This window comes from Hyaena hyaena, unplaced genomic scaffold (genome assembly GCF_003009895.1).
Source record: "Hyaena hyaena isolate Hyena2069 unplaced genomic scaffold, ASM300989v1 scaffold_843, whole genome shotgun sequence".
In the NCBI taxonomy this organism is placed as follows: domain Eukaryota; kingdom Metazoa; phylum Chordata; class Mammalia; order Carnivora; family Hyaenidae; genus Hyaena; species Hyaena hyaena.
In genome coordinates, this window is record NW_024081471.1 from 292,900 (window position 1) to 318,748 (window position 25,849).

A 25,849-nucleotide genomic window follows, 5' to 3' on the forward strand; every position below is an offset into this window, starting at 1 on the left:
TTAAAAGTAGTAGGAAGATTTGTATAACTTTCTCACCATAATCTCTACTCCTGGAACAGTACCATGGAATTGGGAGGAAGCTCTAAGCATTCAACCTCTCCCTGGGGAAAGACAGAAAAGAATGGGCAATATGTCCAACATTCCCATAATTTTTTGGGCAATGCCCAATGTTGGGCCTCTGACTCTTCTGTCTCAGAGTGCTCTCAGGGCCCAGAAGTAATGCCCACTCTTATCACTTCTACGTAACACACCATCTTGATCAGAGCAACTAGTCAAGATAATAGAAATAGGGGCGCCTGGGTGGCTTAGTCGATTAAGCGTCCGACTTTCGCTTAGGTCATGAGCTAGCGGTTCGTGGGTTCGGGCCCCGCGTCGGGCTCTGTGCTGACTGCCAGCTCAGAGCCTGGAGCCTGTTTCAGTCTGTGACTCCCTCTCTCTCTNCTGTGCTGACTGCCAGCTCAGAGCCTGGAGCCTGTTTCAGTCTGTGACTCCCTCTCTCTCTGACCCTCCCTGCTCATGCTGTCTCTCTCTCTCTCCTAGAAATAAATTAAAAAAAAAAAATAAAAAAAAATAATAGAAAAAAAAAGTAACCAAATTATAAAGGGAAAATAAGATTATATCTAATCACAGCTTACATGATCTTATGTATAGTAAAACCTACAGATCCCCCCATACACAGACACTTAGGACTGCTAAACAAATTCAACAAACTGCAAGATATAAAATCAACATACACAAATTAGTTACATTATCAGGCACTGACAACAGTCTAGAAAGGAAATTAAGAAAACAATCAAATCCATTTACAATAGCATCAAAAATGATAATGCAGGAATAAACTTAATCAAGGAGATAAAATTTGTACACCGAAAACTACAGAATACTGGTGAAAGAAATTAAAAACACAAATTGGAAAGACATGCCATGCTCATTCATTGGAAGACTGAATATTATTAAAATGACCATAGCACCCAAAATCATCTACAGACTTAGTGCAAGCAACCCTTAGCAAAATCCCAGTAACATTTGCATAAAGACAAAAATCATATTCATATGGAACCAAAAGAAAACAAAAAACTTAAAAACCAAACAATCTTGAGAAAGAACAAAGCTAAAGGCATCACATTTCCTGATTTCAAAACATATTACAAACCGATACTAATAAAAACAGCACATTACTTGGATAAAAACAGACACTTAAATTAATGGAATCAAAAGCCCATAAATAAACTCAACAAATATCACAAATGCCAAGAATACACAATGGTGAAGAGATTTTTCCTTCAATACACATGCAAAAGAATAATAATTAGACCATTGTCTTACAGCATACACAAAACAACTCAAAATGGATGAAATACTTACATGTAAGACCCCAGCCTACAAAACTCCAAGAAGAAAACACAGGTAGTAAGCACCTTGGCATTGATCTTGATAATAATTTATTGAATTTGATACCGGGAGCCAAGGCAATAAAAGCAAACATAAATAGGGCTACATTAAACTAAAATATTTCAGTCCAGCGAAGGAAACCTTCAACAAAATGAAAAGACACAAATAGAATGGTAAAAAGATATTTGCAAATCATATAGCTGATAAGGAATTAATATTCAAAATGTATAAATAATTCATTTAAGTCTAGCAAAACAAGGGACACCTGGATGGCTCAGTCGTTAAGCATCCTTCGGCTCGGTTCATGATCTCATGGCTCATGAGTTCAGCCCTGCGTCAGGTATTGAGGTGGCCACTCAGAGCCTGGGGCCTGCTTCTGATTCTGTGTCTTCTTCTCTCTCTTCCCCTTCCCTGTTCGCTTGCTCTCTCTTTCCCTCTCCCTCTCTCTCTCTCAAAAATAAAGTTAAAAAAGTAAAAAAAATCTAGCAAAACAAAGAAATAGATTGAAAATGGTCAGAGGATTAGAATAGTTAATAGATACATTTCCAAAGAAGACATACAGATGGCCAACGGATCCATGAAAATGTGCTCAACACCACTTATCAGGGAAAAGCAGATCAAAACCACAATGAAATATTATCTTATACTTATTAGAATGGGTATTATTTTTTTAATTAATGTTTTTTTTAAAGGGACAGAGCATAAGTGGGGGAGGGACAGAGTGAGAAGGAGACACAGAATCCAAAGGAGGCTCCAGGCTTTGAGCTGTCAGCAAACAGCCTGGCACAGGGCTTGAACTCATAGATGGTGAACTCATGACCTAAGCTGAAGTCAGACACTAAACTGACTGAGCCACACAGGTGCCCCTAGAATGGCTCTGACTAAAAAAACAAGAAATAAAAAGTGTTGGCAAAGACATGGAAAAGGAAATATCGTATGTACCACTAGTGGGAATATAAAAGGGTAAAGCCACTATGGACAGGAGTATGGAAGTTCCAAAATATCAACATAGAACTACCATGTGACCAGCAATCTCACATCTTAGTATATTTCCAAAGGAAATGGAAACAGGCCCTTGAAGGCATATCTGCACTTGATGTTCATTGCAGCATTATGCACACTAGCAAAGAGGTGGAAACAACTTAAAAGTCCATTCATATATGTGTGGATAAAGATGATGTAGGGAACACACACACACACACACACACACACACACACACACACTGGAATATCATTCTTCCATAAGAAAGAAGGAAATCCTTTTATATGCTACAACATGGTGAATATTAAGGTCATATGCTGAGTGAAATAAGCCTGTCACAGGAGGACAAGCACCCAGGATCCAATTATATCAGGTATCTAAAGTATTCAAACTCATGAAAGAGAAAACAAAATGGGGACACAGAAATGGAGAATTGCTCTTTAATGGGTATAAACTTTCAGTTGTGCAAGATGACTTATATGACTGGATTCTAGAATTCTGCCATACAACATTGTACTTATAGTGACCAACATTTTACTTTACAGTTAAAATTTGTTAAAAGGAAAATCACGTGTATGTATTTTTTATAATAATAAAACCGCATATTCTTAGCCGTAGAGCAACACTGCCTCAGAAATCTAAAAACAAACAGAAAAACAAACAAACAAAACCAAAATATTCTCAAAGCCCCTTGGTGTTCTTACCCCTAGCATCTCTGATGCCACAGCTAAGCCATCTCCAATCTGGGTTCTACTACCTTTGAGCACAGCTGGGTTTCACCTTCTTGTTCATGATAAGATCGTTTTGACTAAGGACCTTGGTATCCACTGTTTTCTGTCTGTAATGATTTTCCCTCACATCTTTGTGTTTGACATTTTATGATTCAGGTCTCTACTCAAATACCTGGCCCACAGGAGAGGCCTTCCTTCTGACTGCACATTTTAAAGTTCTCTAAATTCAATCCCCTCTAAAACACTCTGTTGTTTTTCATTTTGTTTTCCTGCCATACTATATATTTTCACCTAAAAAAAATATTGTGTATTTGTTTACTCTGTCAGTCCACTCTAACATAATATAACAAGAAAATTCATTGTTTAATCAGTAATCTCCATCATCAGAATAGTGACTGATCTGTAATAGAATTTCAGGAAATCTCTAATGAATGCCAAAAAAGACTAAATGAACTTAACGGTATTTGAAATCAAAATCTTTAAGTGAAACCCATGAACACCACACTAAATGGTATTTTCATGTAAAATTTTCTTAGCTCTTTCAAGTAAAGAGAATGTTATTTCTCATTGCCACTCTTTTTGCATGTTATTCATTCATTTCTTATCATATTATCCCTCTCCAGTTACCTGACAGTATTTCTGTGGAGATAAAAAAATAAAGAATATGAGAATAAAATTACATGTTCTAATGCAACATATATATTTTTTATAACACTATTGATTCTTATTTGTATATGTTTCATTTCTCTTACTGTATGCTTAACCTGTGGGTTCCTTTCTATTTCTGTTTTTTGTTTTTTTTTTTAATTTGTATCCTGCAAAACCATGCTACAGTATTTTCCATGTAGTAGAATTTGATAAATAATCTTTATTGAATATATGACAGAGAGATAGCCAATTTGCCTACAGTGTTGGATCTTCAATAGTTTGGTTTATACTAGCATCATTACTGGGGCACATGGGTGGCTCAGTTGGTTAAGGATCTGACTTAGACTCAAGTCATGATATCACAGTTTGTGACCTTGAGCCCTGAACAGGGGTCTGTGCTGACAGCTCGGAACCTGGAGCCCACTTCAAAGTCCGTGTCTCCCTCTTTCTCTGTTCCACTCTTGATCACACTCTGTATCTCTCTCTTCAAAGTAAATAAACATTAAAAAATTTATACTAGCACCACTGAATGTTATAAGTCATTAAACCATATCAAAATTCAATTTTCACTAAAGGTTTTGGTTGTATTTTAGACCCTTTAGGATATTATCTTACTATTTATTAGATTAAGTTCATGTTATTAGAGGATTCAGAAATTAATTCAAAGGGCAGTTATCTTTTCATGCCCATTTTGCTACTCCAGGCATTTGAGAAATGACCATGGATATCCATCCTGTTCTCATTAAATTCACGGTCTACTTTGAGAAAATGGAATATATGACAAAAGTTTATGCTGCAAAATAAACTCTGTTTACAGTGCACTATGGGTTCAGAGAACTGCCTAACCCATGTAGAGTGCTAGTGATTGCAAGGAAGGAATGGTACTAGTGTCTGAGAGATGAGTATAAAATTTTCAAGGGCCAAATCTGTGAAAGACATTTCAGGAGATGCAGAGCATGTGGTGTGGTGTGGACAAGCACAGTGTGTTCAAACTACCATAATTATTGTGCATAAAGAGCAGAGAGTTCTATGAGGCTATAACATGATAAAATGTCTCCTTGGTCATGTTAGGTATAGTATATGAAAATTTGACAGATATGCTATAATTAGAAAAATGTAGGGCACCTGGGTGGCTCAGTTGGTTAAGCCTCCCACTTTAGCTCAGGTCACGATCTCAAGGTCTGTGAGTTCAGGCCCCATATTGGGCTCTGTGCTGACAGCTCAGAGTCTGGAGCCTACTTCGGATTCTGTGTCTCCCTCTCTCTCTGCCCCTCGTCTGCTCATGCTCTCTCTCTCTCTCTCAATCAAGAAAGAATAAACATTAAAAAAAAATAAAAGAAATTTAGAAAAATTGTACAGATAACATGTGATGCAATAGGATAAAACAACAACAAAACACTGATAACCATTCTAGGTTGGAGATCATGAAGCAGCGTTGACAGCAGTGCACATATCTATTTGTCTTCATCATGTAGAAAGCATGTAATGGGATATTCTTAGCACTAATGTGTGGCCACGTAGATCTCACAAGCTTACAATCTGCTTTAAGAGCAGCTGTATTGGTAAGAGCATGATTGTAATTGTGAAGCATGAATTTGAATAGAAATATAAAGTTCTATCAAATGTCAGACAACTTGAACATAGTATTTTATGTGCATTTATAAAAACACTACACAAGTCTTTTTCTGTTTAGGACATTTTATCAAAATTTCTCATTCATTAAAATTCACAAGTGCAGTGCTTAGTGTTAAACAATACTATGGCTCCTTATAGATTTATAATTTCTAAGGAATGTTCTAACACAATATTAAATTCAAAGATGGTTTGACTCAGTAGTTTACATAAAACTTCAGTATCTATATGGCATAAAAAATTTTAACAATTTTCATACAAATAAGAGTTATGATATTCAATGTTAAATTTTAATTAGGCCAACAAACTTCAGTATAAGTTAAGGAAACTGAAATATCCCAAAAGAGAGAGAGTCATATCCTTGCTTTTTGTAATAAAGTTAAGACATTTTACTTGATAACTGATTAATCGCAAAAGAAAAAAAAAGATTCAGCACCTGGGTAGTTCAGTCAGTTAGGCAATCTGACTCATGATTTCAGCTTCAACTCAGGTCATGATATTGTGGTTCATGATTTTGAGCCTTATGTCAGGCTTCTTGCTGACAGTATGGAGCCTACTTGGGATTCTCTCTTTCTACCTCTTTCTCTGTCCCTTGCACTCTTTCTCTAACTCTCTTTCTAAAAAAAAAAAAAAAAAAAAAATTAAATAATGCTTATTGCTGCAGAAAAGCTAAGTCTGTCAATTTTTTTTGTAGATGTATTATATCCGCCACTGAGTATCATTTCGAGTTTCCTTCAATTTGGGACACTCAAGTAGTTTTTAAAATGTGGTTTCTTTTTTAGTTTATTTATTTATTTTGTGAGAGAGAGTGATTGAGTATGAGCGGGGAAAGGGCAAAGAGAGAATGAGAAAGAGAGAATCCCAAGCAGGTTCTGCCCTGTCAGAATGGAGCCCACTGCTGGGCTAGAACTCACAAAACATGAGATTATGACCTGAGCTGAAACCAAGAGTCAGATGCTAAACAACTGAGCTACCCAAGTACCCTAAAAACTTTTTCAAAACTTGTATTAGAAATATTTCTAATATAGATATACAATTAATATCAGAGTTAGCCACAGCTCTAAGAAAATACATACAAGTATTAAATATTCATTATCAAGTCATTATATAGAAACTCTGTATTTTAATAATGTTTATTTTTATTTTTTCCAAGAAACATAAAGTCCAAATTAAAATAAAAATATTTTCTTTTGTCGAGTTCATAGGAAATAATCCAATAAAACTTCAAAATAATGCATGTAACATAGTTCACATAAAGACAATGCCACTCTTACTTTAAGAAATACTTTAATTTTTATTTTCTCAAAAGTGTCACTGGACTTTGAGTCATTCAGGTACTCTTGACTTTGACCATAACTCTGATTAATTCTTACAGAGACCTATGAAGTTATTATGTATATTTTACTTACGAGAAAACTTGGCTGGTGTTACAACACAACTCAGTGAATCACTCAACTGATGGCTGCCCACTCTGGTTTTATTTGTTCACTTAACAGAGTCTTGATTGTAAGGGTCAGACTACACTAATCAATAAGGTCACATATATTAAAGTCAAAATCTGGCTGGAGATTATGGTCTACTTTGGAAGACACATAAATGCATAAGTCATGTGACAAATGTAATCGGGTAGAAAAAAATAGCTTTCAGGTTCTTGTCTGTTACTCCTGTAAAAAGAAATATTAACAAGAGGAAAGAATATAAACTTGCTTCATATAGGTTTTTAGGAGCCTATATAAGGAAAGAAAAAAAAAAAGCTGTTAGAGCCAGACCCTTATTTCCTGAGTTGGACCAAGAGTAGTAAATTGTGACAATTTGGGCTTGGCTACTTAATTAATTGGGTAGAGGGATGTGACTAGAATGATAAGAGTAAATTTAGGAAGGCTTGTTTTTACAGATTTGTCTTAACCTTCCCATCCTTCATGCTGAGAATGTTTGCTGCCTTCTGCTATAGGAAGGACTTCTTTCAAATGGAGACGTTATCTCCTGCTTTTTGGAAGATTAGAATGCTTTTTGCATTTGGTCCTTTCCCAGTGACTTTAACTTAAAGTAATCTGTATGCTAGAGTGGCTTATTTTGAGGTGGATTATTCTGAATTTCTTCATGACAATAAAGAGAACAGGGGAGCTTTGGAACAGAGGGACTAGGCTCCAAGACTCACTTGGGGGCTAGTGATTCACCGATCATTACAACAGAGAAATGGGGTTTTCATTTAGAAGAAACCGCTTGCACAAAGTCACAAAGACTAGCAAGAACACAGCATCATCGGGAGACAGCATGGCCAATACGAGTAGGTGTTTTCTGGGCAGACGCTGAGGATGAGAGGGAAAGTGGGAAGGCACCAGATATTGAAAAGCCACGAATTTCATCTGAAAGTGTTTGGATTCTATCCTGGAGATGATATAAAGGCATGGGACAATTTCAAGCAGAGAGTTGAGATTCTATACGGATAGAGGACAGACTTTAAAGGCAGAGGCGCTGAAGGAGACCTTGGATAAGGGCCACTCCTTCCATTTGCATGGCCTAGTGCTGTGCACTATGAATGATGCAGATACAGCATGAGATATAGTTTCTTGTGTTAGAGGAAAAAGAGAAAAGCAAGATTTTAATGTTTGTGATAAAAGTTGCAGAAAAATCTGTCACCAAAAGTAAGTCCTCTGGAAGTTAGAATAGAGTGCCATCCATCATTTGCCATTGCCCCGTCCCCTGATTTCCCTTTCCTTTTTTTTTTTTTTTTTTCTTTCCCCTGTACTTTATTTCACACATCCCAGCCTCTGCCCTGAAATCCCAAGGCTAGAGAATATACTACTGAAGTTCAATGGTTGTTAAACCAGGGCTAAATTCAGCTCTGAGTATCAAACACAAAAGACTGACATTTTCTCTATTAACTGAGCTCAGAAGAAGGCAGCACAGGACTAATATGAAGGCCCTACTCTACAATGATTGCTGGTATAAAATTGCATGGCTTCTCTTATCTCCAGGCTATCGTCCTCATTCTCAGGGTCCAAAAGGGAGCTGTAACCACCACATTCAGGACTCAAGTGGCAAGATGAAGGAGAAAGAGTAGATAAAACCCATGCCAATAATCTAAGGAAATTTCTTAGGAAGTCAAGGGATAAAACTATGCTTATATGCCATGGGGTAGAACTTAGTGATGAGGTCGTATGAAGCCATAACAGAGGCCAGGGAATAATAGTGTTTATCCTGGGTGAGTGGGGTGCAGGGACTTAATGCTTGGCAAGATGTATGGGGTGCCCAGAGATGGAAACCAGATAGTGATTTGGGCCCCTAGGTGTCTGCACCAATAGTGCTTTTTGATATTTCAAATAAAACTGAATAACCATTTTAGAAATTTACTTCATGAAAACCTATCATCTTAGATGATGTGTGCATGTGTATATACATAGTATTTGTGTGTGTATAACAAGAACATAAACATAAAATAGTGTGATAGGTAGAAATAATTTGAGAAGACATGAAGAAATTCAAAATACCTGTTTGTCACTCTGACATATGTAGATAAGTAAGAAAACATTGCATTTGGTACCACCATTTTCTCCTATATTCGTTTTCTAACTTTTTTTTAATATTTTTTTATTTATTTCTAGGAGAGAGAGAGAGAGACAGCGTGAGCAGGGGAGGGTCAGAGAGAGAGGGAGACACAGACTCTGAAACAGGCTCCAGTCTCTGCGCTGACAGTCAGCACAGAGCCCGACACGGGGCTCGAACCCACGAACCGCGAGATCATGACCTAAGCGAAAGTCGGACGCCCAACCGACTAAGCCACCCAGGCGCCCCTCGTTTTCTAACTTTTGGAGTACTGTTAGCTAGATATATGAAGGCTAGAATCAGCCACATGAATTGGAAGTAATTTTATGAGATTACCCATTGTAGTCAAATAGAGCAGAATTGTGAGTATCATCTTACATTCTTATATATCTTCAGGGCATTATGCTTTCTCCAATGTGTGTGATTTCAGGAATACACAAAATATAAAAACAAAACATCATAGAGGGGCACCCATGTGGCTCAATAGGTTGAGTATCCAATTCTTGACTTTGGCTTGGGTCATGATCTCACAGTTTGTGAGTTCGAGCCCCACATCTGGCTCTGCGCTGATATGGGGAGCCTGCTTAGGATTCTCTCTCTCTCCCTCTCCCTCTCCCTCTCCCTCCCTCCTTCTCTCCCTCTCTCTTCTCTCTCTCTGTCCCTCCCTGATGTCATCATGATGTCTTTGTTTCTCTTTGTCTCTCTCAACATAAATTTAAAAATTTTTTAAATTATATAAATATTCATGAATCTAACAATAATAGTTTGTCTTAAGACAGATAAATAGTTGTAATGTGAATAATAGTCTATGCTTTACTTCCTTTTATTTATTTATTCTAGGTCAACATAGTAGGAATGTTCATACATGGATTTTTTAACTATAAGTAATAATATATTACTTATAATGACATATAGTATATGACATTGCAAAGTTTACTAATACATATATGGCTCAATATTTGAATAGCTTCCTCAATTTCCTATGTAAAAAGAAGCTAAATGAAAAAGCATAATTTTATTGATACAGTATAATTTTCTTTTCCTGTATCTGTGTCTTTGATTGTGACAGTATTTGAAGTGAAAAACAAAGTATAATGTTGACCAAATCAAAGCATGCTTTTAAAAAGTTTTCTGTAAAAAATTTTAACAGTTAAATATTCTAACTTGAAATTTGGTATATCAATACTACTCTTGTGACACAAACTCTGAATTAGTTTGTCTATTTCTCATTTATTTCTTCATTCAAGAATATTTATGTATTAGCTACATTATGAGAAGTATCTCACAGGCAGTGGCAAATACATAGACATGGTATGAGAACTAAAAAAAAAAAAAGGAACTGACACAAAGGAAAAATTAAATAAGACCTATATTCATAATTAGAATGCTGGTCTCTGCCATAGTAAGACAGGATGATATCATGCTCTGGTAATTTAGAGGAGCACACAATTCTATAGAACTGTGGTATCCAGACTTGCAAGTGAAGGGTTTGAGATTTTACCCTACCATCAGTCTAACACATTAGGCTGCTACAGTTTCATAGATGCTGATAGAAGATATGAGACTCAGGGTCAAGGACAAGACTTTATTACCCATTTCACACTTGGTGGTATGAGTTCCTCTTGCTCCTCACATCCCATAGGGTAACATGAAGCAGCCCAGGTATATGCCATACACACATTATCTATGGGTCATGGCTAAGGAACTCTAAATTCTGAAATCCTCAGTCATATATTAACTCTTCTGGCACACTTCTTCAATCTTTGTCCTAAAGGAAGATGTAATCCAGTCAGAAAACAAATCTGCTATCTGCCCCCAAAGGGAGGGGTGGGAGTGTCTATCTTTCTTCCCAGGGTGTTTGCTGTACATGTATCCATGAGAAAAATGACAGCAAACAATGCTGTCAGTGCCACTCATTCAGAAGATGTGTAGAAACAAAAGAGACCCAAGGAGACTTGTTTTCCAAAACAAGAAGTCTTTGTGGAGAAATGTCCTTCAGTCTCGACCTCAGAGGATAGGTATTACTAAATAAAATTTGGAGAGTAAGACTTATAAGGCAAAGAGAGAGGAATCAGCCATGTTAGGGAGTAAAGCCTGTCTGTAAACATAGTGTTTTCATAACTGCCTACATGAAACTAATAATTATTATTTATATTTACAGTATTAATAATTCTAACAGATAAACATAATACATAAAATTATTGCTTTCTGATTTATGTACATATTGTATTTTAGTGTGAATCATACTTTGAGATAATCTATTATGTATATTAGATTAGATATATTAGATAATCTAATATATATATTTTATACACACACACACACACACACACACACACACACACTTACTTTAAGCAAATGCAGTTTATTAAACCTTGAGCCCTGAGTCAGATTGACATTGAAAATATTGATTTGGGAATCAATCTAGAGATAAAACTTGAAACAAAGGTAAAGCCCTGCACAATTGTATGTGGTTTATGAGTATTTGCATTTTGGCTGTAAGCAAGAGTAATCATAGACAATGTTTGAGAAGAGTAACAGTCCTAAATAGATGAATTACTAATTGAGAGAGAAAGAGAGAGAGGAAAACAAAAACAAAAACTAATGGAAAATAGAAACAATGGAGAGTGAAAGGCAGGAAGGTAAAGCAAAAACTCAGAAGTCAGTGTCTTTAGAAATTGAACAAGACCCAGAATGAGAGAATGGTACCAATATTTTTGATCATTGGATCCAACAATGATGGAAACCATAGCTGCAGTATCATACATGATACCCGAGAATGCATCTTGCCAGCAATGGGAGTTATGCCTGTAATCACCAACCCACAGGATTATCTTGAGATTTTAGAACATCCTAAAGCTAAATACACACACATACACACACACACACACACACACACACACGCATGCACGCACACAGAAACAAAGACTGATAAGTATTAAATATTTATTACTCTTGAAAAATGGCCCTTGTTCAGTATTTGTAACTTTCACCTTTTATAAGTAACTCTGAAAATCAAACATAATATGAATTCCCTTAAATTTAAATCTGCCTGATAGTATGATAGCTTTGAATGATGAATCTTGGGGCTCCTGGGTGTCTCAGTGGGTTAGGCTTTGGACTCTTGATTTTGGCTTAGGTCATGTTCTCAGGATTTGTGGGATCCAGCCCAGTGTTGGGCTCCAATGCTGACAGTTCAGAGCCTGCTTGGGATTTTCTCTCCCTTCCTTCCCACCTCTGCCTTTCCCTCTCTCTCTTTCTCTCTCTCTCTCTCAAAATAAATACATTTTAGAATCAATCAATCAGTCATCATGGAAATATTAAGTTACATTATTTCCAAGATGACACAAAGAACAATTTTCTCATCTGAAGGGTTTATAGGTTTGATACTTGGGAAGCCCATCTTATGTGTATTGAGCATCATGTTCCCATTGCTATGTACTTACTTCACCAGGCAAGATGTCTTTATATATCTCACATGAAAGTAATTCCAAAAAATATGGACTTTCCATTGTACTTTATCTTCTTTGACAGCTTCTTTTTAAGCTTGCCTTGCTCTATGCAAAGTCAGATAAATTCCTACCAAGTTATATATAATGTCAGAGTTCAGAACCTGGTGACAATTATAAATCTAGGTTTTTTTGAATATATAAAATATTTCATGTCACACCTCGCATACGGAAACTAGAAAGATGAATACATGAAATAATGTCTAGTATGTTTTTGCAAAGACATTTTCAAAATAAAAGGACAAAGAAAGTTTTACTTTTTAGAAGAAAGGAAACAGAAGGCATTCTCTAGACCTCTTTAGAGTTCAAGGTTTATAAGTTAAGAACCAATGGTAAAAAAAAAAAAAATATTCAGTCAAGGACACGAGTTACAAGCATTAACATTTGGGATAAATGTGAGAATCCATTTCTCTGAGAATTATGTTTCCTCAGAGCTCTCTGAATGAATGCTTACCTTCAGGAATGAAGGAATGCATTGAAGAGCTATAAATGGCTATTTACCCTTGGGTGAAATGAGTAAATCAGTGTAAATAAGAAAAGTAATTTGTAAATAATACATAGTTATTAAATCATAAATTCAAATAATTATATAGCTGAACATGCTCAAAGAGAATTCATTAAGAATATTCATAAATGAAAACTGTGAGGCTCAGAGTAAAAAAATGCTTACAAAATGTGACAGTGTTCTACAAGGTGAGCATTTGAGGTCATGTCTCTTGACTCATAGCACACCGTTATTAACTCCACTGTGGAAGAGGGAGTAATTACCAAAGCAAGGGGCCACACTCCGGAAGCAGTGTTGTTCTCACTTAGCTCACAGAACAGCAGAGAGAGGTCTACATTAAACATTATTGCATTTACTGCATTCTTTGGAAAGTGTTTGTTGGAGTGACAGTAATGCTTTATATCAGAGAAAGTTCTTGTTTTCAAATAACAGATGGCAACTTTGGTCACGGAAAGCAGCAAATAAATGTATTGGGAAAAGTATTGTTCAACCATCAAAACTGGTGAGGGCTGAAGAATCTGGTTTGGGAAGTGGGATCCAAAAGAAGTAAGACAGTAAGAAACAATGTCAAGTACTCATCACTGAAATGGATTAGCTAAAATAAAATAACTCTTAAATTCATGCCACTGGACTCTCCCACAAGGCTTCTGGACTCACATCCACTATATTTGGACCTTGAGAACCTCACTAACACTGTGAACATTTTTCAAGTGTCTCTGCATTCATCCATCATTTGTTGCAGGACATTTGGACATATAATTAACATGTCTGTGTCATTGGTATAAATTTTAACTAAAAGGTTGTAAGAAGAAAGTATTAGGTCCCTATGTGTTTAGAGGTGAAAAGTCTCTATCAGAATTCATATACTGGAGTCTTCCATGAGAGTAGGTAAGGTATTTGAATCCTACTTAAAAAATGGCAGATGTTTGCAACATATTTCTACTGTGTTAGTCTCAATCAATGTTTTATTATTATTTGTGTTATAATTCTTTCTAGCCTATGCAGGGATGGATTTCTTGAAGTAGAGCAGATTTTTATACTTGGAGTTCTGTCTTCTCATAGGAAATGAGAATACTTGCAAATGAATAATAGTAATGTTTACATTTGTTCTTTCACTCCACAGAGCTTTATTTATCAATTTATAATTATCATAGTGAAGATTCTACAGATACATATATAGATTAAAATACATTTATATATTTTTAATGCCAGACTAGATCATATTATAAAGAACACACTCATTCTACATATCTATAATGCATTACAAAAGCCACTTTCTTCACCTTCACTCATGAATTATGCTTTGTTAAACAACTTAGCATAAAAAGATGCTAATTTCATTTAGAAATCACACCAAATGGTGTGAAATTATTAAGATAACACCTTCTATATATTCATCAATTTGACTTCTAAGAAGACTAAAGTTTCTTTTCTGAAATCTGTGACTTGGAAATTAAGTCATTAATTATTTATTAGACTGGAAAGAACTAAAATCGATTATTCAAAGCCACAAATTTTAGTTAAATGAGATGATGGTGACTTGGACAAATTATCTGAATTATATGTTTGTACTATAAATACGTTGTTGGGGAAAAAAGAAAGAAAAATCTTTTTTTTTTTTTTTTTAACTTTCTTTCCCATGTTCTTACCATGTTGGAGCTACAATGGTATTAAACTGTTAGAGTTCTTGAGTCATTTTAATTTAAATCAGTGAAAAATTCACCTTTGCTTTCATAAAATATTACCAAATTTAAGTTATATTCACTAGGTAATTAAAATGAAATCTTAGTCCCAATCCTGTACAATTCGTGAACAACTGGTAAATAAGCACTATCATTAACCCAAATGTATGGGAAGATATATTGATAGAGAAGGGTACTGTATTCTGAATCTCATGTGAGATTTTTTACATTCCTTACTTGATATTAACATTTTCTTCAGTTGTGTGAAGCAATTATGCTATGGCTAATTATTTATACCCAATTTTTTAAATCTTTATATTGACAAGTCGTCTACCTTATAATTCATTCACATCTACCTTTCAGTTTGTGTTGGTATACAGGGGTCAGCTTTATGAAATGAGAAAGTTACTCATCTAATATATTTCTGATCGAACAACCATAATATTGAATTCATTCTTTCTCTCAAATACATATTGAAACATACATATAAAAATACAGCAAAACTTGCTCCACAATTTCATGGTTTTTGTAAAGTAGTAATTTCAGAGTCAATTTCTTTGTTTCTCCCGAATCCTACCTTTTCTCTTCTGGAAATGTTTTATAGGTTTTGCTTTATTGCCCCCAAAGTACTAAAATCTAAGGTCATGTACTCAACATTTCTTATTTGAGAATCAAAGCATTTTTCCCTGTTCTTTTTGCTATCATTCTTTTGTTCCTTTCACCTTTCTTTACATAGCTGCTAGAGTTGTGAGTAATGTCATCCCCAAGCCTGAAATCTGTCTTGCCTATATGTAACGACCACACCCTAGAGTATTATCTGCAGGACAATTAAAATCCAAGGAAACTATGATTCAGCCAAATGATGCTCTCTCACTCTTATTCAGCTGTGTCAGTCTGATCCCCATGTATGGACTGATTTTAAATTGCATATATTTTTTTCCAGCCTTCTTTCCTGCTCTATTTTTGTCTATTGTGCTAACTAAGCAATTCAAGTACATACCTACTTGATTGCTTTAATGAACCTACCTGATCGCTTTAATGATCCATGACACTTTTTAATTCTAAAGTATTCTGAGTATTTTGGTAAAGTTCAGTGAGTCACATGGAGCAGGTAATCCATCTATGTGTTGTGATTTTGTGTCACACTTAACAAAAACAAAATGAACACAAAAACAAACAAAATTTGCATGTAGTATGGAATGCCTAACAGGTAATACGTTGTAAAAGATTGGATTGGACATGTGCAAATACTTATGGTCAGTTTCTGAGCATTTCTTCACTACCTAGGACTGCATTTCTGTTGTTTCAAAGGATTCAATACACATATAAATATATAAATATAAAAAATATGCATATATGTATGCCCAAATATTCAAATGTTTGTTATTTTAATATAAAATAGATATATTTACAAATAAATACATATAGTATATATTAATTTGTTTTTAAATATTGAGAATTAACAGTACAAATAAGAAGGTCCGTGTAAAAAAATGTATGCAGTATAGAAGCTTACACATAACTGTGTGTATGCCTGTTGGTGTGTAGTGCCAGAAGAATTTGTATATATTCTTTGAACATCAGCATCATACAGCATTAAACTACAAAATAGTTTAATTTGCATTCAGAGAAAATACTTAAAGCTGCCATGTTTTGTAATACATATAATTTTCTCTCTATCCATTAGGTAGAAGATGGTTGCCTGTGCTCACTTACTGTGAAGATTTGGAATCAGGCAACTTCAGCTTTGATTCTCCAAGTGTTTCAGGATGTAAATATAGTCTGACCTTTCCCTGATGGGCAGTTAAATCATGGACACGCTAAACAATTTACTTTGGACTGTCCTTCCAAAAGATGCTTTGGCTTCTCTCTTGAATGCGCACTAAGCATTTATAACTGACAAGGAAAAGAAAGAAGACTGTGAACTGGAAAGCGATCTTACAATGAAAGTTACGAGCACATCTTGTATCTGTCCAGTCCTAGTGTGTCTCTGTTTTGTGCAGAGGTGTTATGGAACTGCTCACCACAGCTCCATCAAGGTGACCAGAAACCAGACCAAACACATTGAAGGTGAAACCGAAGTCCACCATCGTCCCAAAAGGGGATGGGTTTGGAATCAGTTCTTTGTTTTAGAAGAACATATGGGACCAGATCCACAATATGTTGGAAAAGTAAGTTTTTGTTTGTTTGTTTCCTATTCAAAGACATTATGAGATAAGATGACGGTGGAGTTGGGTTGGATTTGAAAAGATGTAGAAAGTAGAGGGAAACATGCTATAGAATATTACTACTGATATAGGATGGTTCAAAATAATTATTGAAAACAATGAAATGTACTAGTCATGTCACATCTCCCTAAACATTGGTCCATACATGTTGGACTGAATATTCTTCACCAGTATATGACTCTTTACATTATTTTGTATAAAATAGAAATCCTTAATTGAACACACAGTTGAGTAATTTTGTCTTTATTATCATGAAGGTATGTTATAATTCACAAAGCATTTACTGGTACATTGATAATTTACATTTTTCAATCTCTTGCTATGCACATGAAGCAAAAAGAGCCCACCATCTCATGGCATCTGATATATTTTTGTTAATTGTTACAGAGACTGTATTTGAATCTAAATCATCTTTTGAAAGCACAGGGTTTGTTTGTTTGTTTGTTTGTTTTCAGTTCCCCAAATTAATTCTCATAAAAATGCTGCTATGTTTTAAATATAGATTAAATATAAACAGGATGTACAGGTTTTGTTAAAACTCCAAAAGACTGAAGTTGATAAAATAATCATAACTTTAGACCACCTTCCCTTTCTCTTGAAAATATAAGACAATTTAATGTTTAATCAAACTCGTTAGGAAATTGTGTGTTCGCTACGAGGGGACAGCTTCCCCACATGTCATGCATGCTCCAGAGTAGAGAATAGAGTAAGAAGCAGAGACACCTTCTGACGAATTACTGATCCTTGGAAGCAGCCACTGAGGTTTACTCAGTACCTCTTGGAAAGACTGTAAGCACAGCAGTAGAATCTCCATGACTGCAGGCTCAGTGAATTTCATCTCCCTGTTTGACTATTTATTTTCACTTTAGCACTGTTAGTACTAAAAAAAAAAAATTACTACTGCATCCAAGTCATAGTGCTTCCCTAATGTGTAGGCAGTGCAGGATCGAAACCATCTGCTTCGCCCCTTGTTCAACAGGGACTGGGGTGCAGCTGTATTTCCACAGCCAGCAGGAGCTGAGGAGTCGGAGTGATACAAAAGAAAAGATCTGAAATAGTTCTATCCTTTTCTCATATGCACATTAAAATGAGATGAAACAACTCAGCTTCATCATTTATTTATTTCTACAAAGTATTCCACAAAGTAAATGGAAACAAATGTTCTAAATTTAAACATATATATATACAACATATATATGTAATTACTTAATACTTAGTTTTATTATGAACTTCAGAATACTTCTCTATGCTTCTTTACTATCCTTGAGAAGAAGAAAAATATTAAAAAAACAAAAAAATGCCCCCCTTTAGGAGTACCCTAAAAAGAAAACATTTTTTATTATTAGAAATATTTTGTGGTGGATATTTGTTGTCGATCAAACTGAAAAACATGAAAAACAAAATTTGCTGGAAAGGAAAAGATCAGACGACTTTCATTTCCTCTTGGATCACCTCATTTAGTAAAAGATGAAGCCTTGTTAGGTAGATCCATTTCAGTCATTCTTTCTGGGCTTGGGTGCCAGTGAACATATGGTGGAGAGCTTGTTACCCATCAGGAGGTGGTAGAGGTTGAAGCTATTCAAGCTTGTGGAAGGTCTGTGGAAATTGGTGTCCATTCTACTCTTTATATTATTGGTGGACAAATATAAATGGTTATACCCAAAGATGTGGTTCTCTAATGCCCTATCTGGCCTGACCCCCTCACTTGGTCTTTCTATTCTATTCTAATCTTCCTTCATGAGAAATTCTAACTTAACTGTACAGATCTTTCCACTCATCTGTCTCCATATACTTACATTTGTCCTTACAAAAATACAAATGTAACTGATTTTTTTAAGACTGCAAAGTTCAATAATCCACCTGTGGTTAGAATAGTGTTATTTGTCCCATCATTTTAATTTGTTAAGGAAGTGAATTTATATCTCACATTTACAAATACATTTATACGGAACCAACTATGTATTTTCATAGCACTTGGGAATAAAATATAGAATCCTTACAATTACTAAGAGTACAAAATGGAACTCCTCCAAAAAATGGAAATTATGAACTTAGACCTTCTCTGCCACAGAAATGACAGGAGTTTTGTTAGTAGAAATAATTAGTAGTCATGCAATGCAGTTTTTGTATTAAAATAGTATTTTTATAGATGTATTATATAAGTTTATTTTAAATAATCCTTGAGCTCTTGATTATACTTTTGTATAACTGCAGTTATATTTTACATTATAAAACAACTTTAATTGGACATTTGATTAGGATTCAAACTCCTAAGTGTTTTGATATACCAACTTCTGATATATTTTTATGATAATTTTCTATAATTTTATTAATCAATGATTGAATTAATATGAAGGCATTTATTTTGTTGACAGTAGTCAATATCTATTGCTCAGTACTGAGATGCTTATATGTGGCTAAGACCATGACCAAAGACTATTTCTAATGGTAAATAATATAACTTTATATATATGTGTGTGTGTGTGTGTACATGTATAATATATATACACCATAATACATACATGTAATTATACATACACATAATATATGTATAATTAATAATCCATATTTTTTCTGATGGTAATGGCAATGAAAGGTCAGATACCATAACTACCATGAATATATCTCATGTATTTGATCCCCCGGAATTGTTAAAGATCTTTATATATCTCACAGACTTAAAGATTTTAAAAATAATTGAAGGATTAGGGTAAGAAAAATATAGCACACTGGTTAGAAAGTAAGTCATTTTCTCCTAGAACAACTTATATAGTAATATCAATATAGTTTTAAAACAAAAGTGTTTTTTCTTTATAAAAAGCATATAAAAACTTGATGTTTACATGAAAACTGCAGATTGTACCCCCTTATGAATGAGAATATAGCTTATATGAGATATCATACAAATCCTAAAATTTATGCCATCCATAAACACCTGTCATTGGAGTAGATTCTGTGTCGTCATGATATCAATAATTAGTAAAAGATTTCAGTTACAGGTTCTTTGCTTATTATCTGTATTACAATTGGAAAGTCTTTTAATTTCCTGTACTTTTATTCTTTAAGGTGAAACTGGGAAATATTGTTTGGTATTTGTTTTACTAATTCAACTATAAAGTTTTATTTGTGGTTTAGATCATGGGTAAGTTATATGATAGTCTGTGTGCCAAATTGAGCCAGTGCATACTTTGTTAGACCCTGCATACTAAGCAAGTTTTGGTTGTTTGTTTTCATTTTTAAATTTTTGGAAAAAAAACTTCAAAAATTATTTTTGTGAGGTGTGCCTGAGTGGCTCACTCGGTCCAGCTTCTGACATTTGATTTCAGCACAAGTCACAACCTCAGCATTGTGAGGTTGAATACTGGGTCAAGCTCTATGTCACGGAGCCTGCTTAAGATTCTCTCTCTCATTCACTCTGCCCCTCATTCTCTCTCTTTCTCTCTCTCTCCATCTCTCTCTCTCACTCCTCCCTCTCAAATAAACAAACAAATAAGTGAATAATTTTTGTGACATGGAAATTGTACAAAATTCAAATTTCAGTTTCCATGACTAATGCGCTTTTGAGTTCGTTTGTTTGTTTAGAGAGATAAACCACAAGTGGGGGAGGGGCAGAGAGAAGGAGGCAGGATCCAAAACAGGCTCCGCACACAACACAGAATCTGAGGTGGGACTTGAACCCACGAACTGCGAGATCACAACCTGAGTTGAGATCAAGAGTGAGGCTTAACTGACTGAGCCACCCAGGTGTCCCTAATGTGTTTGTTTTAAATATAGCTACACTTATGAATATATGTATTGTATATGGCTGTTTACAAGCAAAAGTGGTAGTATTAAGAGTTGGCCAGAAAGAGGGAGAGGCAAACCATGAGAGACTCTTGAATGCTGACAAAAACTAAGGACTGATGGATGTGGGGGGGGGGGGGGGATGGGCACCGAGAGGGGCACTTGTGAGGATGAGCACTGGGTGTTATATGGAAACCAACTTGACAATAAAATGTTTGTAAAAAAAAAATATTACTCAAGTTAAAACAAATAATAAAAATAAAATAAAATAAAATAAATAAAACCACAAAAAAAAAAAAGAGTTGGTCAGAGAAAGTAAGGCTCACAAAATCTAAAATACTTACTAACAGCATGAGCAGGAAATGTTTGTGGGATCCTAGTTAAGATGTCCACCTCACCTAGTATAGTGCACATGCTTTAGAAGGAGAAACTGGGACTATTTCATCTTTGTACATACATATCTATCTCCATGCCTATTGTAGTGATGAAATGGTAATTTACAGAAAGTGTTCCATAAACTTGTATATCCATGTTAAAGGTTGTGATCATTATTGCAAATTATTGAAAGAAAAATCTTTCTCACTACTCACTGTGTTTATGAAAAAAATTTGAAAGTTCAACTTCACCATTTTCACTGGGTCACCAATCCCCTATCGATATATTTGATGAATATTTTAATGTTTACTAACTCTGGTGTTTTTGTTTCTGTTGTTGCTGTTGTGTTGCTATTGCATGCAATTATATAATAATGGTTGTCTACACACATTAACATACATATAAGCCTATCAGTGGGAAAAATTTCCAAAAGTGAGATTCTAATTCAACAATAAATCTTTAATTTGGGTAGATATCACTAGGTCCCCTTCTGTTTTCCCCTTTTCTCACCGTGATTTAGAAAAGTGATGATTTCTCTACACCAATACCAATAAGATGGGATTGTAAAACTTGGAATTTGTGATTATAATAGGTTAAAATAGCATCTTTGTATTCTTTTAATGCATATTTCCCTTATTATGAGTTAAATTGATCATCTTTTCATATTTGAAGGAGACACAGTTGTTTTCTTCTTTTTTACTGACTCTTAATGTTTCTTAATCTTATATTCTTTGTTGTGCTCATTAACTTATCAATACTAATAGTTCTTTATATAATAGGCACAATAATTTCTTGCCAATTATATGTTACTAATATTTTTTTTCCTTCAGAGTTGCCATCTGTCTATGGACTTTGTTTATAATTACTACTTTATAAAAATGTATTATTTTAATGTAGTGATTTCTGGCATTTTTTTGTTCTGTGTTTTTTTCCCAATGTTTTCTTTTTTTAAAAAAAAGTTAAATGTTTTATTTATTTCTGAGACAGAGAGAGACAGAGACAGAGAGAAAGAGAGAAAGAGAGAGAGACAGCATGAGCAGGGGAGGATAAGAGAGAGAGGGAGAGGGAGACACAGAATCTGAAGCAGCCTCCAGGCTCTGAGCTAGCCGTCAGCACAGAGCCCGACGTGGGGCTGGAACCCACGAACCGTGAGATCGTGACCTGAGCTGAAGTTGGACGCTCAACCAACTAACTGAGCCACCCAGGCGCCCCATCCCAATATTTTCTTTGCTGAAATATAATTAACATAGTTATATTAGTTTCAGGGGTAAAGTATAACGATTCAACAGTTCTGTGCATTACTCAGCCCTCACCCTGACAAAACTACTCTTTTTTTTTAATAGTATATTGTCATGTTGGTTTCCATATAACACCCAGTGCTCATCCCCACAAGTGCCCTCCTCCATGCCCATCACCCCACTTCCCCTCCTCCCCACCCCCATCAACACTCAGTTTGTTCTCAGCATTCAAGAGTCTCTCATGGTTTGCCTCCTTCCCTCTCCCCAACTATTTTTCCCCTTCTTCCCCACGGTCCTCCATTATGTTCTTCCTAATCCACCTATAAGTGCAAACATACGGTATCTGTCCTTCTCTGTCTGACTTATTTCGCTCAGCATAACACCCTCAAGTTCCATCCATGTTGCTACACATGGCCAGATTTCATTCTTTCTCATTGCCATGTAATATTCCATTGATAAATATACCGCATCTTCTTGATCCATTCATCAGTTGATGGAAACTTAGGATCTTTCCATGTTTTGGCTATTGTTGAGAGTGCTATTATGAACATTGGGGTACATGTGCCCCAATGCATCAGCATCCCTGTAACCCTTGGGTAAATTCCTAGCAATGCTATTGCTGGGTCATAGGGGAGTTCTATTGTTAATTTTTTGAGGAACCTCCACACTGTTTTCCAGAGGCCTGCACTAGTTTACATTCCCACCAACAGTGTAGGAGGGTGCCCCTTTCTCCACATCCTCGCCAGCATCTAGAGTTCTCTGATTTGCTCATTTTAGCCACTCTGACTGGTGTGAGGTGGTATCTCAGTGTGGTTTTGATTTGTATTTCCCTGATGAGGTGGGATGCTGAGCATCGTTTCATGTGTCTGTTGGCCATCTGGATGTCCTCTTTGGAAAAGTGTCTGTTCATGTCTTCTGTCCATTTCTTCACTGAATTATTTTTCAGTGAAATTATTCTTCACTGAATTTGTTTTTCAGGTGTGGAGTGTGGTGAGTTCCTTATAGATTTTGGATACTAGCCCTTTATCTGATATGTCATTTGCAACTATCTTTTCCCATTCCATAGGTTGCCTATTAGTTTCATTGATTGTTTCCTTTGCCGTGCAGAAGCTTTTTATCTTGATGAGGTCCCAGTAGTTCATTTTTGCTCTTGATTCCCTTGCTTTTGGGGATGTGTCAACTAAGAAATGGCTGTGGTGGAGGTCAAGGAGGTTGTTTCCTACTTTCTCCTCTAGGGTTTTGATGGTTTCCTGTCTCACATTCAGGTCCTTTATCTATTTTGAGTTTATTTTTGTGTATGGTGTGAGAAAGTGCTCTAGTTTCATTCTTCTGCACGTTGCTGTCCAGTTCTCCCAGCGCCATCTATTAAGAGGCTGTCTTTATTCCATTGGATACTCTTTCCTGCCTTGTCAAAGATTAGTTGACCATACATTTATGGGTCCAATTCTGAGTTCTCTATTCCATTGGTCTATGTGTCTGTTTTTGTGCCAATACCATACTGTCTTGATGATTATAGCTTTGTAGTAGAGGCAAAAGTCTGATATCGTAATGCCTCCTACTTTGTTTTCTTCTTCAATATTACTTTGGCTATTCGGGTCTTTTGTGGTTCCATACAAGTTTTAGGATAGTTTGTTCTAGTTTTGAGAAGAATGCTGGTGCAATTTTGATTGGGATTGCATTGAATGTGTAGATTGCTTTGAGTAGTAATGACATTTTAACAATATTTATTCTTCCAATCCATAAGCATGGAATGTTTTTCCATTTCTTAGTGTCTTCTTCAATTTTCTTCTTACGTTTTCTATAGTTTTCATCATACAGATCTCTTATATCTTTGGTTAGATTTATTCCTAGTTATTTTATGGTATGTGTGTGTGTGTGTGTGTGTGTGTGTGTGTGTGCATGTGTGTGTGCGCATACCATATCATCTTTATCCATTTATCACATCAGTGGACACTTGAGTTGCTTCTATATCCTGGCTATTGTAAATCATGCTGAATAAACATATGGGTGCATATATGTTTCTGAATTAATGTTTTGTTTTCTTTTGGTAAATACCCAGTAATGCAATTACAGGATCATATGGTAATTCTATTTTTATTTTTATTAATGTTTATTTTTATTTTGAAAAAGAGAGAGGCAGATACAGGGGTGGTGGTGGAGAGAGAGAGAGAGAGAGGAGAGAATGAGAGAGAGAGAGAGACAGAGAGAGACAGAGGGAGAGAGAGAATCCCAATCTGACAGCACAGAAATCGACCCAGGGCTCAATCTCAAAAACCACGAGATTATGACCTAAGCTGAAATCAAGAGCTGGATTCTTAGCTGACTGAGCCACCCAGGCACCCCGGTATTCTATTTTTTTAATTTTTTGAGATCTTCCATACTTTTTTCCACAGTGGCTGCACCAATTTGCATTCCCACCAACAGTGCAGGAGGGCCCACTTTTATCCAAATCCTTCCCAACACTTCCTATGTCTTGCCTTTTTGATTCCAGCAACTCTGACAAATCTAAGGCAGTATCTCATTACACCTGTCAGAATGGCTAGAATAAGAAAGAAAAGACATACCTAGCATTTTTTGACTAAAACTGTAATTTTATTTGACTTAGAGTCTTCTGATATTTGAGGATATTGGTGTTCAGAATTAGTCACAGTAGATAAAAATACATTCTTCAGGCCTTAACATCTGTCGTTTATCACATATATTAGAAAATATTACTTTTGAATTAAAAAAATGATGTCAAAGTGGAAATGTTTATGGTAGAGGCCAGAAATTATAATTCTGAATATATCTGAATTTCTTTTTCCTTAGCCACTTGATATTGGTTGTTTTATGTCTATCATATTTCCCTATAGATTATATCCTTAGATATTCAGGTTGTAATTGCAAGGTGTGTATATATTAGGAATATTTAAGCATATGTAACTGGTAGAATTTAACTAAAAATATCCACTGCAAATAATGTTTGTTAATCCATATACATGAAATCCATATATTTCCAATGGTAACTTCTTGTGATTAGCTATATGTTCTGCTCCATAAATCTATTTTATTTTAACTTGAATGACATTATAGAAGATTACTCCTTTAGCTAGCCAAGCATTCTTATATAAGAAAAAAAGGAAGTTCTGTTTTTCCAGAATGTCTGTAAATGGATTTTTTTTTACATTGCATTATTCAATAACTAAAGAGAGTGGAATAAAACTCATAAACAAGAAGTAAGAGACCAAACTGTGTGTTTTCACCTAGCAGTGCATTATAGGCTAAGATATTTAATATATTAGCAATTTTATGTTTAGGTTTAAAGATCTATTGATCCTTAAAAATGAAGATACTTTTGATAATAAAGGCTAATAAAAACTTAACATTTTTTGGAATACGCAAACAAAATATGTTCTCCACCTTACATTTCCTACATTTATGGTGTATCTGCTTATAATTATTAGAATTTTTCTAGATAATATCCATAACATGGAGACACTATTGCTTATATCTGTTAAGGATGTAGTTACCAAAATTCTTTCATTCTGTCTCCTCCCTATCTGCATTCTATCTTGAATGATGGGTATAGACTATAGATAAGTATTCTCAAATTGGTTTA

At 35.2% G+C, this 25,849-nt stretch overlaps 1 protein-coding gene across 3 annotated transcripts in view; it reads left to right on the plus strand.

Moving 5' to 3' along the window:
• CDH18 (cadherin 18) overlaps window positions 1–25,849 on the plus strand; it is a 603,216-nt gene that overhangs the window by 257,526 nt on the left and 319,841 nt on the right. For all 3 annotated transcript variants that reach the window (XM_039219788.1, XM_039219789.1, XM_039219790.1), the window contains exon 2: window positions 16,315–16,798. In XM_039219788.1, coding sequence (XP_039075719.1) covers window positions 16,571–16,798 — 228 coding nt within the window. In that variant the 5' untranslated portion in view covers window positions 16,315–16,570. The remainder of the gene's footprint in view (window positions 1–16,314; window positions 16,799–25,849) is intronic.